This window comes from Rana temporaria, chromosome 11, assembly GCF_905171775.1.
Source record: "Rana temporaria chromosome 11, aRanTem1.1, whole genome shotgun sequence".
In the NCBI taxonomy this organism is placed as follows: domain Eukaryota; kingdom Metazoa; phylum Chordata; class Amphibia; order Anura; family Ranidae; genus Rana; species Rana temporaria.
Genome location: NC_053499.1, coordinates 30,281,680 through 30,300,356, shown reverse-complemented (window position 1 = coordinate 30,300,356; position 18,677 = coordinate 30,281,680). Strand labels below are relative to the sequence as shown.

Below are 18,677 nucleotides of genomic sequence, written 5' to 3'. Positions count from 1 at the left end.
CTGCACCAGATTCTGTTTATACCAGTAAATCTCCCTCTAGATTTTAAAGTCACTACAGACGTCATTATAGCGGTTTCACCATTATGATCTCAGAAGTGAGAAGATCCACATGACTGCCCCAGGCAATAACTGCAGCTGATGAGAAATCACATGACTTTTGCATAGATTGGCATTCAGTCCTAGGTGTATACACATACATGGGAAGACTGGTCTGATCATATCATATAGTGTGTGTGTTCTAGAAGGTGCAGCAGCTAGAAGTGCTGAGAGCCCAGGCTTTTTTCAGGAGGACACCTTTTTAAGCGCTTTTTAGCTATCTTCATCATTAACCACTTCAACTCCGGAAGATTCACCCTCTTCATGACCAGGTCATTTTTTGCAATACCGCACTGCGTTATTTTAACTGATAATTCCGCGGTCACGTGACACTGTACCCAAATAACATTTATGTATTTTTTCCCCCCAAATAGAGCTTTCTTTTGGTGGTATTTGATCACCTCTGCGGTTTTTATTTTTTGCGCTATAAACAAATAAAATACCAATAATTAAAAAAATATATATATATTTTTTACTTTCTGCTATAAAACATATCCAATAAAAAAAATATAAAAAAATCAAATTTCTACATAGATTTAGGCCAAAGTGTATTTTGCTACATATTTATGGGAAAAAATAAATCCCAATAAGCGTATATTAATTGGTTTGCAAAAAAGAAAGTGTCTTCAAAATGAGATAGATTTATGGATTTACATTTCTATTTAGTATTGTTATTATTATTATTTCACTAGTAATGGCGGCGATCAGTGATTTTTAGTGGGACTGTGATATTGCGACAGACAAATCTGACACTAATGCCGCATACAGACGATCACATTTCTGATGGACTAAAATCCGATGGATTTTTTCGTCGGAAATCTGATAAAGCTGACTTTCATCAGTCTTGCATACACAATATTGGCCAGATTCACGTACAGCGGCTTAAAGATGTGCGGGCGTAGCTTATGTAATTTACGTTACGCCGCCGCAAGTTAGAGAGGCAAATGCTGTATTCACAAAGCACTTGCGTCCTAAGTTACGGCGGCGTAGCGTAAATGTGCCGGCGTAAGCGCGCCTAATTCAAATTGTGAAGAGGTGGGCGTGTTTTATGTAAATAAAGCATGACCCCACGTAAATGACGCTTTGAACGAACGGCGCATGCGCAGTCCGCGGTCGTATCCCAGTGCGCATGCTCCAAATCACGTCGCAAATAGTCAATGCTTTCAACGTGAACGTAACCTACGCCCAGCCCTATTCTGAATCGACTTACGCAAACGACGTGAAATTCGACGGCGGTTCCGACGTCCATACTTAACATTGGCTGCGCCATCTTTTTGGTGGTTTATCTTTACGCCTGAAAACGCCTTACGTAAACGGCGTATCTTTACTGCGATGGGCGAGCGTACGTTTGTGAATAGGCGTATTTCGCTGATTTACATATTCTAGGCGTAAATCAGCGTACACGCCCCTAGCCGCCAGCGTAAATAGACAGCTAAGATACGACGGCGTAGGAAGACTTACCCCGCTAGTATCTTAGCAACATTTAAGCGTATCTCAGTTTGAGCATACGCTTAAATGTAGGACGGCGCGGATTCAGAGTTACGACGGCGTATCTACTGATACGCCGGCGTAACTATACCTGAATCTGGCTATATCAGACTAAATTCCGACTGTGCCAAAACGTGGTGACGTAAAACATTACTACAAGCCGAGAAAAAGTTCAATGCTTCTGAGCATGCGGCGACTTGATTCTGAGCATGCGTGGATTTTTCTCCGATGGAGTTCCACACAGACAATCGGAATTTCCTATCTACCTGTAGTTTTAGCTGTATGATGACTATTGCTTTGTGATCAGGGTCAGAGACTCCAAATACTTCAGGTGGAATATCAGTTCTGGGCAAACTGCTGACACGTGAGTAATGTTGAAATATCGGTTTCATTTGGAGTTGAGCTATAAAACTGAGTGTAGAATGAAGAGCATATACAGTGTATTACCTATTAGATAAGAGCCTAACCTTCCATCTCACCCAGTGCACATCCTTCTCGTAGAAACTGTTCCTTGTCATAAACAGATATAGGGAAAAGTTGGTTTAGCCCTCGTCCACAGCGGTGTCGCTTAGTAATCGCTGCTAGCATTAGTAAATAGGAAAGTATATCATATTTGCTTGTTTCCCCGTCCTGTCAGGGAGAGGAGACCAATGGTGTGTCCCTTGTACATAGAGACACCGATGGGTCACCTCCCCCAGTCAGTCCCCTTCCCCTACAGTTAGAATCACTCACTAGGGTACACATATAACCCCTTGATTGTCAGTCACATTTAGGCCCCTTTCACACTGAGGAGTTTTTCAGGCGGTACAGCGCTAAAAATAGCTATGCCGCCTGAAAAACTCCTGTACTGCATACTCAATGTGAAAGCCCGAGGGCTTTCACACTGAGGCGATGCACTGGCGGGAGACAAAAAAATCTCCTGTCAGCAGCATCTTTGGAGCGGTGAGAGGAGCGGCGTGTATACCGCTCCTTCCCATTTAAAACAATGGGAACCGCCGCAATACCGCCCGCAATGCGCCTCTGCAGTGGCGCATTGCGGGCGGTATTAACCCTTTATCGGCCGCTAGCGGGGGTTAATATCGCACCGCTAGCGGCCGAATCCCACGGAAAATCCAAAGGTATAGCGCCGCTGTACCGCCACCGCGGCTCCCGCCCCCAGTCTGAAAGGGGCCTTACACAGTAATCAGTGCATATTTATAGCACTGTTCGCTGTATAAATGTGAAATACCAAAATAGTGTCAAAAGTGTCCGATATGTACACCACAATATCACAGTCACGATAAAAATCACAGATCGCCGCCATTACTAGTAAAAAAAAAAAAAACATGCTATAAATCTATCCCCTACTTTGTAGCCGCTATAACTTTTGCGCAAACCATCCAATATACGCTTATTGCAATATTTTTTTTACCAAAAATATGTAGAAGAATACATATCGGCCAAAACCGAGGAAAAATTATATTTTTGAGGGATATTTATTATAGCAAAAAGGAAAAAAAATACCGATTTTTTTTCAAAATTGTCGCTATTCTTTTGTTTATAGCGCAAAAAATAAAAACCACAGAGGTGATCAAATACCACCAAAAGAAAGCTCTATTTGTGGGGAAAATGATTACAATTTCATTTGGGTACAGTGTTGCATGACCGCGCAATTGTCATTCAAAGTGTGACAGCGCTGAAAGCTGAAAAATGGCTTGGGGGTGAAAGTGCCCTGTATTGAGGTGGTTAAAAAGTGTCAACAGATGCGAGAATGGTAACTGCCATTGATAATATCAGTAGCACGTGGCCCAATACAGCTAGATACTGTGGTGATTCACCTTCCCCACTTTGGGAGGATTAGAACATGGAAAAGAAACCTCGCCTTATTATTGGTGACCACACACTTCCAGCAGTGTAAATGACTGAAGACAGGAGCTCAGTGATAGGTCAGTGTCTGGTCTCCATGGTGTAGAAACCAGGAAGTGACAGGACTGCACCATGGAGCCCACGCCCTTATCCTCCCATAGTGGGGGAGGTGAATCACCACAGTATCCAGCTGTATTGGGATATCAATAAGGCCCCTTTCACATTGAGGAGTTTTTCAGGCGGTACAGCGCTAAAAATAGCGCTGCTATCCCACCTGAAAAACTCCTTCACTGCAGACTCAATGTGAAAGCCCGAGGGCTTTCACACTGAGGCGATGCGCTGGTGGGAGACAAAAAAATCTCCTGTCAGCAGCATCTTTGGAGCGGTGAGAGGAGCGGCGTGTATACCGCTCCTTCACCGCTCCTTCCCATTGAAAACAATGGGAAACCGCGGCAATACCGCCCGCAATGCGCCTCTATAGAGGCGCATTGCGGGCGGTATTAACCCTTTATCGGCCGCTAGCGAGGGTTAATACCGCACCGCTAGCGGCCGATTCCCGCGGCAATCTCGGCGGTATAGCGGCGCTATTTTTAGCGGTGATATACCGCCACCGCGGCTACAGGTCCAATGTGAAAGGGGCCTAACTCTTATCAAATAAGAGACCCTGTCACGAACTGGTTTAATTTTCTATAGAAGAGGAACATCCAAAAACGCATGCGTACGGCACAATCTATTCATATCACCATATCCTATATGGCACCAAGGGGTGAATGTGTTGGGAGACCTTCTGGACCCAGAGAAAGGCCCTGGCTGGGCTAAAGCCACAAGCGCTAATGATCTCTTGTAATGAGGGATCAATAGCCCCTGATGCCTTGCACACACAATTGGAATTTCCGATAAAAAAAGGCTGACGGAATTTTTTCATGGGATATTCCGGCCGTGTGTGGGCCCCATCGGACTTTTTTCCGTCGGAGTTTAGAAATAGAACATGTTTTATTTTTTTCCGATGGAAAAAAATCCTATCGGAAAATGTAGGACTGGGCGTTCCTAATTGATTGACAGGCTTACGACCGTCGCATACAGCGCGTCACGAGTTGCCGAAAGAAGCCGGACTGCGAGTCGGCTCTATACGGCGCCTGCGCACCGACTTTCGGCAACTCGTGACGTGCAGTATGTGACGGTCGGAAGCCTGTCAATCAATTAGGAACACCCAGTCCCGCAGAAGACATACCCGGAAGCGGCGGTGAAAATACGGTATGTACGGGGATAAAATAAAAAAAAACAGCCGATTGTCATTAGGACAACTCGGCTGAATGTAATGTTAAATTTTTTTTTTTTAAAGCGGAAGTTTTACTTTTGGGTGGAACTCCGCTTTAAGGATGCTGGCGGGTGCTCGCTCTTTAACAACCAGCATATTTTTGCCACATGACCCCCAAAAACACACCTAAAGACAAACCCTGGGTGCTATTTTGGTGCATTTTTGGTCGGTCTCCCGTTGACTTCACTTGAAGGTGCATCTTTGGTGAGTTTTTTAAAAGCGCACCAAAGATGCAGCATCCAGGACTTTTCAAACCACAGCACAAACGCAGCGCAGCGATGTGAAAAGTCTCTAAAGGGAAATAATTTTGATGCGCTATTGCCGCTCTGTAACGCACCTTTCCAGCGTGACAAAATGACACCCCCATCAGTGGGAAAGGGTTCTAACTCATTCCTGTCTCTCTACATAGGAGCAGAATTGACCCACTTATACCCGCTGCAATGTGGTAGGACAGGAAGTAATCATATTCATCACCAGGGGGAAATGTACACATTGGCATGTATAGATAATGCACTCCATTCATTTGTCTGTACAATATTTATTTTTTCATCGCTGCATTATTAAACTGTTATTCTAAATACACTCATCAATGGCAATTATTATATTATCAAAACCTGTACAGCAGGACTTAATCTCATTCTGTAGATTCCTGTTCAGTGACACAGATGTACTGCAGATCTAGACAAGACAGGTACATGTATCTTATGTCACTCCACCTCTGGCAGGAGGAGCCACCTGGATGTATCACCTGGCTGCTCACTTCCTGGTATGGATGGGAGTCTGCGTCCAGAGGAACAGAAGAGACATTATTCGAGAATCCCAGGATACGGATTGACCATTTCTTGGATTCTATGCCTTTCATAGGAAGCTATATGAGCAGAACTTAGAATACTACTACTTGGACTTTTCTCTATTGATCGGAACCTGTTCTTCTACTGGAATAACTAGGGAACGGAGTACACGCCTTATTAGATCTCGGCATTCCAGGTACTGATGAGTCTACTCAACAATGTTTACCTGGCTCTCACGTTAAGGTAAGAGTTCAACGTTTGTGGATTTGCATTGTACTAGCCAATATGTCCTCCACCCAACGCTGTATCCTGGCCTAGGCCAACAAGGCCCAGGTCTAGGGCAGCACTTTGCAGGGGGGCAGCACGGAAAGTGTCCCCGCTGGCTTGTGCTACACTGTTGGTGTAATGCAAGCTGTTTCTAATTTTGACTGTCCTAACAGCCTGGACCACAAACCTTCCTCACTGTGCTATATGTTGTCTGCTATACCATTGGCATGGTTATATCTTCTTAGTCCTCTCCATAAAATTATCCATATCCATAAAGCGCCCCTGTCCCCGTGTTCTCGCATGCAGAAGCGAACGAACACGTAAGTCCCGCCCACATATGAAAACAGTGTTGAAGCTACACATGTGAGGTATCTCTGCGAACGTTAGAGCGAGATACCTCACATGTGTTAGAGCACTAGACCGCCTCTGTAACCGAAAACATATAACCAGTAAAAATATTTAAAGAGTCGCCTATGGGGATTTTTAAGTAGCAAAGTTTGGCGCCATTCCACGAGCGTGTGCAATTTTGAAGGGTGACATGTTGGGTATCTATTTACTCGGCGTAACTTCATCTTTCACATTATGCAAAAACATTGGGCTAACTTTACTGTTTTGTGTTTTTTTTTTTAAGCACAAAACTTTTTTTTTTTAAAACGCGTTCGAAAAATTGCTGCGCAAATACCGTGCGAGATAAAAAGTTGTAATGACCGCCATTGTATTCTCTAGGGTCTTTGCTAAAAAGCATATATAATGTTTTGGGGTTCTATGTAATTTTCTAGCAAATAAATGATGATTTTTCCATGTAGGAGAGGAATGTCAGAATTGGCCTGGGTGCTCCAGAAAGCCTGATGGTGCTCCCTGCATGTTGGGCCTCTGTATGTGGCCACGCTGTGTAAAAGTCTCACATGTGGTATCGCCATACTTGGGAGGAATAGCAGAATGTGTTTTGGGGTGTAATTTGTGCTATGCATATGCTGTGTGTGAGAAATATGACAGAAACGAGAAAAATGTATTTATTTTTACAGAATTTTTCTTTTATAGCGCAAAAAATAAAAAACCCAACGGTGATCAAATACCACCAAAAGAAAGCTCTATTTGTGTGAAAAAAAAGAAAAACATTTCATATGAGTACAATGTTGTATGACTGAGTAATTGTCATTCAAATTGTGAGAGCACCGAAAGCTGAAAATTGGTCTGGTTAGGAAGGGGGTTTAAGTGCCCAGTGGTCAAGTGGTTAAAGCGTTAGTAAAGGAATTTTTTTTTTTCATTTAAAATAACAAACATGTTATACTTACCTCCACTGTGCAGTTCGTTTTGCACAGAGTGGCCCCGATCCACGTCTTCTGGGGTCTCTCGGCGGCTGTCTCTGGTCCTCCCCGCAATTACTCACCACAGTCATGCGAGAAAGCTCGCATGGTGGTCAGTAATTGCGGGCGCGCTCCCGTGATACAGTGAGCGACCATAGCCACTCACTGTATCACTCGGCCCCGCCCCTCGGCGCGCCTCGTCACTGGATGTGATTGACAGTAGCGCCAGCCAACGGCTGCACTGCTCTAAATCCATCCGATCTAGCCAATCAGCGGCCAGGCTGAGCGGCGAAGAGGATATCGGGACCACGCGCGGGACTTTCGAGGGGTCAGGTAAGTATAACGGGGGCTCGTGGGGGCCGGCAGCACCAGATGTTTTTTCACCATAATGCATAGATTGCATTAAGGTGAAATTTTTTTTTTCTTTACAACTCCTTTAACTCTAAAGTAATAACCTGTAAAGTTTTTTAAAGCATCACCTATGGAAAAGTTTTTAGCAATTTCATGGGCTCACGTGATTTTAAAGCTTAAAATGTTTCATATCTATTTATTCGATGCAGGACCATCTTTTATTTTAGTAAATATTGTAATATTATGTTGAAGGAATAGCTGAACAAATATGGTGCGAAAAATAAAATTGCAAGTGATGCTATTTTATTCTCCAGGGTCTTTGCTTTCTGAAAATATAAATATTTGAGGGTTGAAAGTAATTTCTAGCACAAAATACAGAATTTAACATATGTGAAAGAATAAAATATTTTCCCGGTAGATAAGTGGTTAAAGACTGTGGGCCAGATTCACGTAGAATCGCGGCGGCGTAACGTATCCTAGATAGGTTACACCGCCGCAATTTTTCATCGCAAGTGCCTGATTCACCAAGCACTTGCGATGAAAACTACGCCCGCGGCCTCCGGCGCAAGGCGGGCCAATTCAAATGGGCGTGAGCCATTTAAATTAGGCGCGCTCCCGCGCATGCTCCGTTTCCTAACTCCCGCCGTGCTTTGCGTGCCGTGACGTCATTTTTTTGAACGGCGACGCGCGTAGCGTACTTCCGGATTCCCGGACGGCTTACGCAAACGACGTTAAATTTTGAATTTCGACGCGGGAACGACGGCCATACTTTAGACAGCAATACACTTGCTGACTAAAGTTAGGGCACCAAAAAAAAGACTAACTTTGCGACGGGAAACTTGACTAGCGGCGACATAGCGAACGCGAAAAACTGTCGTGGATCCGCCATAACTCCTAATTTGCATACCCGACGCTGGTTTATGACGCAAACTCCCCCCAGCGGCGGCCGCGGTACTGCATCCTAAGATCCGACAGTGTAAAACAATTACACCTGTCGGATCTTATGGATATCTATGCGTAACTGGTTCTATGAATCAGCCGCATAGATAGAAACAGAGATACGACGGCGTATCAGGAGAAACGCCGTCGTATCTCATTTGTGAATCTGGCCCTGTGATCCATGAACAGGGTGACCCATGACAGGAGAAAGGATCACACTTTACTGCCTTGGGTTTTCTGCCACTAGCAGAGTTGTGTACATTGACTGACTGTATGGAGCCCGATTGCACAATGTGTCGTTTTAAACTATGATCCTAGAATTATTATGGTGATATTTCTAGAACAGATACGAGCAGGTTTGGCTATCCAGATGAGATAGATTCATTTATTGGATTTTTTTATATATTATTTGTACAAAGTCCAACAATAAACCAGTGCAAAAAACTATCACATTGTTGCTGTTTCTGAATATTAACCACTTCAGCCCCGGACCATATTGCTGGTCAAAGACCAGAGCACTTTTTGCGATTCGGCACTGCGTCGCTTTAACTGACAATTGCGCGGTCGTGCGACGTGGCTCCCAAGCAAAATTGGCGTCCTTTTTTTTCCCCACAAATAGAGCTTTCTTTTGGTGGTATTTGATCACCTCTGCGGTTTTTAGTTTTTGCGCTATAAACAAAAATAGAGCGACAATTTAAAAAAATATATATATTTTTTACTTGTTGCTGTAATAAATATCCCCCAAAAATATATAAAAAAGCGATTTTTTTTCCTCAGTTTAGGCCGATACGTATTCTTCTACATATTTTTCGTAAAAAAAAAAAAAATCGCAATAAGCGCTTATTGATTGGTTTGCTCAAAAGTTATAGCGTTTACAAAATAGGGGTTAGTTTTTTGGCATTTTTATTAATATTTTTTTTTTTACTAGTAATGGCGGAGATCATTGTTTTTTTTCCGGTACTGCGACATTATGGCGGACACTTTTGACACATTTTTGGGACCATTGGCATTTTTATAGCGATCAGTGCTATAAAAATGCATTGATTACTATAAAAATGCCACTGGCAGGGAAGGGGTTAACACTAGGGGGCGGGGAAGGGGTTAAGTATGTTCCCTGGGTGTGTTCTAACTGTAGGGGGGGTGGCCTCACTAGGGGAAATGACTGATCGCTGTTCATACATTGTATGAACAGAAGATCAGTATTTCTCCCCCTGACAGGACCGGGAGCTGTGTGTTTACACACACAGCTCCCGGTCCTCGCTCTGTAACGAGCAATCACGGGTGCCCAGCGGCGATCGCGCCCGCCGGGCACGCGCACGGGAGTCAGGGACAAGAGGGGAGTGCGCGCACTCCTATTGGCTGCTGGGCGAGGTGACGTATAGCTACGTGCTCTCGCACAGCAGAGCCGACCTGCCGCCGTTAAAACAGCGGGCGGCTGGTCGGCAAGCAGTTAAAGAAAACTATTTTAAGAGGAACTTTAGTTGATTTAAAAAAAAATTCAAGTCAACAGCTACAAATACTGTAGATACTGACTTTTAAGAAACAGACACTTACAGCCAATTGAGTCCAGCTCTGTCCTGAAACGGAGTCGATTATTTGGATTCCGTGCACTGCCATCTTTGATATGGCTGTGAGTTCCTGCTGTTTTACAGCCAGCTTCCCACTGCGCATGCACGTGCTACTGTTAGAATGGTCCCACAGCCTCCTGGGATTTGTGACATATCCAAGTAGTTTTCAGGCAGGCTGAACTGATGTAATTCTTGCTTAGGCAAAAAGGGCAGGTACCTGTCAGAAAAAGGTACCCGCTCCTATAAAAAAAAAATATGTTACAGGTGGGAATGAGGGGAAAAGGCATATGAACGGTTCTTTTACTTTTAAGTGAAGGTTAACTTTAGTCCCCCTGGGGACCAAGTGTATCCCAGGTAACAAGGATAACAGTGTTGAATTGTTTTTGCACATTTTTACTGGCAATTTGTACACTTGAAAATCACTTGAAGCACAAGTTCTAGTTGACACTTTCCCAATTTGTAGCAAATTTGCATGGCAAGTCTCTAGCAAGAGCAAAGTTGCAGTGGCGATTCTACAGCAAGAGCTCTGTAAGTCTACAGCATGAAAATTCAGTCACAGTGACCCCCTGTGGTGGGATGACTATTGCACAACATAACTGAACCAGAACTTGCAACAGACTTGCTGAATGTTTGCAAAGAAAGTTGATCTGGAGCCATGCAATGCTGATTTGCTGCAATTGTGAAACAAACTTGTAAAGCCTGGCAAGTCTAGCAATATGTAGAAGAATACGTATTGGCCTAAACTGAGGAAAAAAATCGTTTTTTTTATATATTTTTTGAGGATATTTATTACAGCAAAATGTAAAAAATATTCATTTTTTTTTCAAAATTGTCACTCTATTTTTGTTTATAGCGCAAAAAAAAAAAAAACGCAGAGGTAATCAAATACCACAAAAAGAAAGCTCTATTTGTGGGGGGAAAAAGGACGCCAATTTTGTTTGGGAGCCACGTTGCACGACCGTGCAATTGTCAGTTAAAGCGACGCAGTGCCGAATCGCAAAAAGTGACTCGGTCATTGACCAGCAAAATGGTCCGGGGCTGAAGTAGTTAACATACTGTATATAATATCACAGGCTACGTGTGTTATGCATATGATACATAATGTCAGTTGCATTTGGGTATACAACTGCTATTAGGCAGCAGTTAAAGCAATTATAGACTTCACTTTACTCTCTTTTTTATGATAGGTGTCATTTAAAATGCTGAATCCCTAAATATATCCAGTCAATTTTGATATTCTTTATGAGTAATATGAGAGCAGCTAATATGCTCTTTAAATATCCACTCTCATTTATTCATAGAAAATTCAACCTAGCATCTGCAACTAAAAATCTAAAGATTTCTGCATAGTAGTTGCAGCATCAACAGGGCTGGCCAGAGTAAGGTTGGTCTGCTCCATGACCTATTGATTTGGGCCAAACGTTTAAGTGCCAGGCTTGCAAAAGGGGAACCAATCTGCTATTCCCATTAATTTACCAGATGTGTGCTTAGATCAGGGCCGCCATCAGGGGGGTACAGGCAGTACACCTGTAAGGGGCCGGGGGGTCCCCAGGGGCCCAGATGGCAACCCCCCTTTTTTTATTTTATTTTTTTAAAAATAAAAATAAATGTTTAATATATTTTTATTTTATTTTTTTATTAAAGGGCCAATTTATTTTTTAGGGCTCCAGAGGTCCCCAGGGGCCCGGAGATCCCCAGGGCCCCGGATGACAACCCCCCTTTTTGTTATTTCATATATATTTATTATTAAAGGGCTCAGAGGTCTCCAGGGCCTCATGTGACAAACCCCCTTTTTTTTATATAAATGTTTATTTTTTTATTTTTGTTTATAATTATTATTTTTTTTATTAAAGGACCCAGAGGTCCCCAGGGCCCTGGATGGCAACCCCCTTTTTTTATGTAATTTATATATATATATAAAAAATATTATTAAAGGGCCCAGAGGTCCTAATTTTTCTTTATTTCTTCAGGGCCCCCCCCCCCGCTTCTCCGCTTCAGGCGGCAGCACCCCCCCCCCCCCCGGTTCTCTGCTGCAAGGGGCCCATGCCTGAAGCTGTGTAAGGGGCCCCATAATTCCTGATGGTGGCCCTGGCTTAGATTACATTGTGTACAGATTGAAGCAGCATTTTCTGCCCATTCATTAATCATCTCTTACCTGTTGTTGAGCTTTCAGCAGCCCACGCAGCACTAGAAACCAAAATTAATTTAAGGCTGGGTTCACACTATTACGAATGGGATGAGGGTTTTCCCCTGCATCCAATTTGCATAGCAGGAGATTGTGACCGGCGCTCTATGGAGACACATCTCCGCAGCGGCTCCGGTGCGAATTGTACAGGAATCCTGTGCGTCTTTTGGTCCGTTTCAGGTCCGAATTCAGACAAAATTTTTGGCTAAAATCGGACCTGAAACGGTGAATGGAGACGCACTGGACTCCTGCTGAGTCGGAGAGTGATGCAGTGTGTACCCAGCCTTAAAGGGGTTGTAAAGGTACAATTTTTTTTTTTCCTAAATAGCTTCCTTTACCTTAGTGCAGTCCTCCTTCACTTACCTCATCCTTCCATTTAGATTTTAAATGTCCTTATTTCTTCTGAGAAATCCTCACTTCCTGTTCTTCTGTCTGTAACTACACACAATAATGCAAGGCTTTCTCCCTGGTGTGGAGTATAACAGTATAACAGGACGTTCTTGAAATTTGACCTTTGTGGCGGGATAACCAGGTATCCCAATAATGAAAGGTGCATATTTAAAGCTTAAAGCCCAACTGTGAGGCTTTCTCCCTGGTGTGAAGTGTCGTGCTCGCCCCCTCCCTTGGACTACAGAGAGTCAGGACTCTTTACGTTGCAGATAGAGAAAGGAGCTGTGTGTTAGTGGGCGTCCTGACTCTCCTGTAGTTCAAGGGAGGGGGGTGAGCATGACACTTCACACCAGGGAGAAAGCCTCGCAGTTGGGCTTTAAGCTTTAAATATGCACCTTTCATTATTGGGATACCTGGTTATCCCGCCACAAAGGTCAAATTTCAAGAACGTCCTGTTATAGGATGATAATGCTGATAATGCTTTCTCCCAATCACCCAATGCCTCTTCTGTGTTGTCATATGTGCTTCCAGCGGAGACAATAGGCTTCATTTCCACTGGCGTTTTTACAGCCACTTTTCTGAGCGTTTTTTACAGCTTAAAAACGCCTGTCCATGTTATTCTATGGCATCATGCCCACATAGACGTTTTTGAGCTGCAAATGGCATAGGCGTTTTTGAGCTGTAAAAAAAACGCAGGACATGGGCGTTCTGAAGCTCCAGAGTAGAGCTGTAAAAACGCCAGACGTTAAAAAACGCTCAAACGCTCAAAAGCGCGACCGCGGCATTTTTAAAGCTGCAGCTCACAAACACATTTTTTTTTTTTTTTTTACAAAATAAACATGGACAGGCGTTTTTAAGCTGTAAAAAAGCCTAACAGTGCCTGTAAAAACGCCAGTGGAAATGAAGCCTCAGGCTGGGTTCACACTACTACACTACTTTCATCCTACTTTGCTCTGCTACATTGGTCCTACATTCATCCTACATTGGTCCTACATCCATCCTACTTTCATGAACAGGATACTACTTTGGTCCGACTTCAATGATATTCAATGGGCCTGAAGTAGGATCAATGTAGGACCAAAAGTAGTACAGGGAGCATTTTCAAAGTCGGACCGACTTGTGTAGGACGCTACAAGACGTTCTCATAGGGAAACATTGAAACATTGAACACAGAGCAAAGTATTCAATTAAGCTTTGACAAAAAAAAAAACAGGACGCTGATTGGCTTCTATGAAGAGCTGCTCCAGATTTTGCACTCTCCAGTTTTTGTAAACCAACCCCTAAATGGCTGTACGGATGCTTATAGTACAGGCATCGTCATTGTCAGAAGCCCACCTTAACCACTTACCGACCAGCCGCTGGCATTATACTGCGGCCGGTTGGCTATTTTCCGCGAATCGCTTTAGCTGTACGTCGGCTCCTTTAAGAGCCATAGCAGGTGCGTGCGCCCAATGAACGGCGGGGGACCCGAGATTGCGGAAATGAGAGCAACAGGGTAGTATACAGAGATTTGCTGCTCCTAGTTATTAGGAACAGCGATCTCTCTCCTCCTCCTGTCAGTCCCATCCCTCCCACAGTTAGAAACACCTCCCAGGGAATATATTTAACCCCTTGATCACCGCCTATTGTTAACCCCTTCCCTGCCAGTGACATTTACACAGTAATCAGTGCATTTTTTATAGCACTGTTCGCTGTATAAATGTCAATGGTCCCAAAAAAGTGTCAAAAGTTTCCGATCTGTCCGCCGCAATGTTGCCGTCCCGCTAAAAATCGCTAAAAATCGCAGATCACTGCTATTACTAGTAAAAAAAATGCCATAAATCTATTTCCTATTTTGTAGACGCTATGGGGCAGATCCACAGAGCGAGTATCCCGGCGTATCTACTGATACGCCGGCGTACTTTCAAATTTCCTGCGTCGTATCTTTAGTTTGAATCCTCAAAACAAGATACGACGGCATCTGGCTTTGATCCGACAGGCGTACGGCTTCGTACGCCTTCGGATCGTAGATGCAATACTTCGGCGTCCACTGGGTGGAGTTTGCGTCGTTTTCCGTGTCGGGTATGCAAATTAGCTATTTCTGATGATCCACGAACGTACGCGTGGCCGTCACATTCTTTTACGTCGTCTCTAGTCGGCTTTTTCCGGCGTATAGTTAAAGCTGCTATTTTCGTGGCGTATAGTTAGACTTGCCATGTTAAGTATGGCCGTCGTTCCCGCGTCAAAATTTGAATTTTAATTTTTTTTTGCGTAAGTTGTCTGTGAATCGGGATGGACGTAAGTCACGTCTAAGTTTAAAAAATTACGTCCTTGCGACGTCATTTCGCGCAATGCACGGTGGGAAATTTAGAAACGGAGCATGCGCAGTTCATTCGGCGCGGGGACGCGCTTCATTTAAATGAATCACACCCCCTAATCGCCGATTTGAATTCCGACGCCAGAGATACACTACGCCGCCGTAACTTACGGCGCGAATTCGTTGTGGATTTGAAACAAAGCCAAGTAAGTTACGGCGGCGTAGCGTATCTCTGATACGCTGCGCCGGTGCCGATCTATGTGGATCTGGCCCTATAACTTTTTAACATTTGCACAAACCAATCAATACGCACTTTTTGCGAGATGTAGAAGAATACATATTGGCCTCAACTGATGAAGACATTTTTTTTTTACTTTTTTTTATTTTGGATATTTATTGTAGCAAAAAGTAAAAACATATTTTTTTCAAAATTGTCGCTCTTGTATAGAGCAAAAAAGAAAAACTGCACAGGCGATCAAATACCTCCAAATGGAAAGCTGTTTGTGGTCCTCTAAGCTTGCTATGTCTTCATTCCATTGTAATTCTTAGGAAAACCTGCTATTATCAGCCATTGAGAAGTTTTGGGCCAGATTCACGTAGATCAGCGGATCTATAGATCCGCTCGATCTACGTGATTTAAGATCCGCTCCCGCAAGTTTGAGAGGCAAGTGGCTAATTCACAAAACACTTACCTCCAAACTTGCGGCGGCGGATCCTAAATCCCCCGGCGGAATTCAAATTCCGCGGCTAGGGGGAGTGTACTATTTAAATCAGGCGCGTTCCCGCGCCGATTTAAATGCGCATGCGCCCTCCGGGGAATTTCCCGGCGTGCATTGCTCCCACTGACGTCACTAGGACGTCAGTGGTTTCGACGTGAGCGTGACTTGCGACGTGCGTGTTTGTGAATCGGCGTACGCAAACGGCGTTAGAAAACGCCGGCTATACTTAACATTGGCTGCGCCTGATAAAAGCAGGGGTAAGTATACGACGGGTACGCCGCTACGGAAACGTCGTAAGAAGACTGCGTCGGGTCCGCGTACGTTCGTGAATTTGCGTATCTCGCTGATTTACATATTATTCAAGGTAAATCAGTGGGAACGCCCCCGGCGCCAATTTTAAATTGAAAAAAAGATCCGACAGTGTAACACAGTTACACCTGTCAGATCTTAGCCCTATCTATGCGTATCTGATTCTATGAATCAGGCGCATAGATAGGACCGGTGTAAGTCAGAGATACAATGGTGTATCTGTAGATACACCGTCGTATCTCTTTGTGAATCTGGCCCATAGGCTTTAACCCAAATAGATTTATTAGGAATGGAAAGGGGTGTGTTTTCCTGGTTTCACTCCAGCAGTTGAGCAATTTGCTTCTATTTTTCTACTCCTACCCACAATGCCTAGCTCCAAGGTGTGTATGAGCATCTCATTAATGAGTGATGGATGATGTTACATAGTCACCTGGGTTCAGACGGGACATGACGGCAGAGCCGTGTGCACATGTGAGAGAACATGGGAATAGTGAAAGAACTGAGTCACTCATCTCATGATGTCATTCATTTCTGGCTTAACCACTTCAGTACCGGGCACTTTCCCCCCTTCCTGCCCAGGACAATTTTTAGCTTTCATCGCTGTCACACTTTGAATGACAATTGTGCGATCATACAACACTGAACCCAAACAAAATTTTTATCATTTTCTTCCCACAAATAGAGCTTTCTTTTGGTGGTATTTGATCACCACTGGGGTTTTTATTTGTTGCACAAAAAAATAAAAAGCCTGACACTTTTGAAAACAAAACGTTTTTATTTGTTTCCATTATAAAATGTTGTTTTCTCCTTCATTGACGGGCACTGATGAGGCGGCGCTGCTGAGCACTGATGAGGGGGCACTAATATGTAGAATTGATGGGCACTGATATTCAGCCCTGATGGGCACCGATAGGCAGCACTGATATGCAGCACTGATGGGCACTGATAGGTGGCACTGACAGGCGGCACTGATGGGTACTAATAGATGGAACTGATAGGCAGCACTGATGATGAGGTACTGAAAGTCATTACTAATGGGTACTAGGGTTGCCACCTCATCCCTTTAAACCCGAACACATATGAATTACACAGGTTCTGAGGCTGATTTAATGCAGATAAGGTACTAAGTGAGTTGAATTACCACCTTAATCAGCCACACAACCTGTATAATCAATATGTGTTCGGGTTTAAAGGGATGAGGTGGCAACCTTAATGGGTACTGATTGGCATCTGTTTGGGGCAATGACAGGCGTTACGGATGGGCACTGATTGGCACTTTGATGTACACTGACTGACTGGCATTTTTATGGGCACTGACTAGCATCTGATGGGCACTGATTTGCAGCTGTGGTGGGCACCTCTGATGGGGGCTGCACTGGTAATTAATGCGCTGATTACCGTAGCCCCCCCCCCCCCCCCGACAGGAGAGCCTGATCAGCTCTCCCTGACAGTGCGAACCGAGGAAAGTCGTTTATCGACACTTTCTGGTTACAGGCTGTGATTGGTCACAGCTGATTACGTGGTAAAGGGCCTACATCATAGGCTCCTTACCACGATCGGAGTTGCGGTGTGTCAATGATACACCACCGATCGCCATGCTGCGCGATCGCTGCCTTTTTTCTGCTGGACGTCATATGACGTCCAGTATGGATAACGCAACCACTGCCCGGCCGCCATTCTGCTATAGGGTTAAAGTGATACTAAGCTCTGGTTTATCTAAGTGTGTACTTAGCTCAAAAGTGAAGGTAAATCTCCCCAATGGGACACAGATGGCAAAAATAAACCTTACAGGTGTGGCTTTGGCTAATCTTCTCCTTTAAGAGACAAACTTTAATGTGAACCTGCTGTCTATGGATTGTGTACTTTAAGGTAAGGTAGGTTACCTTACCTTAAAGTACACAATCCATAGGCAGCAGGTTCACGTTACAGTTTGTCCCTTAAAGGAGAAGTACAGACAAAGCAGTTCCTTTTGCACTCCTGTGGGCTGTTTTCAGCAAAGAACGGGCTGAAGTATGCTTTCTGCTGATGTCACAGAAGTCAGTCCAGGTTGTCGCATAGCTCCCAACGGTCCCTGATTTCGAGGGACTGTCCCCGATTTGGAACAATGTCCCTCTGTCCCTCATTCCTCCTCATTTGTCCCTCATTTTGGTCTGATCTATATAGATGTATATAAAATGCACTTTTTATCTATCAAAAAGTGTTTCCCAGAGCTAAACCTTTCATCTGATTTCTAAATTGCTGCATTTGTAAATTCTAAAAGCCAATATAAAGAAATAGTAGTAGTAAAAAAAAAGCACTTGAGGGTTTAATCAATCTTGTTTTTTTGTACAAGTCTCCTTTAATGGGGTGTGGCAAGGGGTGTGTCCTATGCCTGCATACCTTTGCTGATAGGTGTCCCTCATTCCGCTCTCAAAAAGTTGGGAGGTATGTTGTCGGACTGATGCTGCATCCACCTAGGTAAGTACGATTCGTACCTCTTTTAAAAGCTTATCTTTAGCTTAAAAATGTTGGTGCGACCTGCGTAAGTATGGTAGGGTGACCACATGTCCCGGATTGCCTGGGACAGTCCCGCATTTTGCAGGTCTGTCCCGGGCACCTTCATTCCGGGACAATACATTGTGCCAAAATGAAACTGACACATCCACCCCCCCCCCCCCGGGCCAATCTGATGCCCCCAAAAAAGGCCGCCACATCATCGTGTTACTCAATGACAGTACTTGTCCTTGCCGGGAATGCCTGGAGGAGCACAATCCCCACCCCCTGTTTGTGATTGGAGAAATCTTAAATCCTGCATCTTGTGTCCAATCA

At 44.1% G+C, this 18,677-nt stretch overlaps 1 protein-coding gene across 2 annotated transcripts in view; it reads left to right on the top strand.

The window, feature by feature from the left end:
• Positions 1 to 5,470: 5,470 nt before the first annotated feature.
• The window catches only part of PRRG4 (proline rich and Gla domain 4), a 39,857-nt gene continuing 26,650 nt past the window's right edge, over positions 5,471 to 18,677 (top strand). Inside the window, exon 1 of one of the 2 annotated variants that reach the window (XM_040328305.1) lies at positions 5,471 to 5,781. In XM_040328305.1, coding sequence (XP_040184239.1) covers positions 5,741 to 5,781 — 41 coding nt within the window. In that variant the 5' untranslated portion in view covers positions 5,471 to 5,740. The remainder of the gene's footprint in view (positions 5,782 to 18,677) is intronic. The other variant, XM_040328304.1, reaches the window with a different exon arrangement.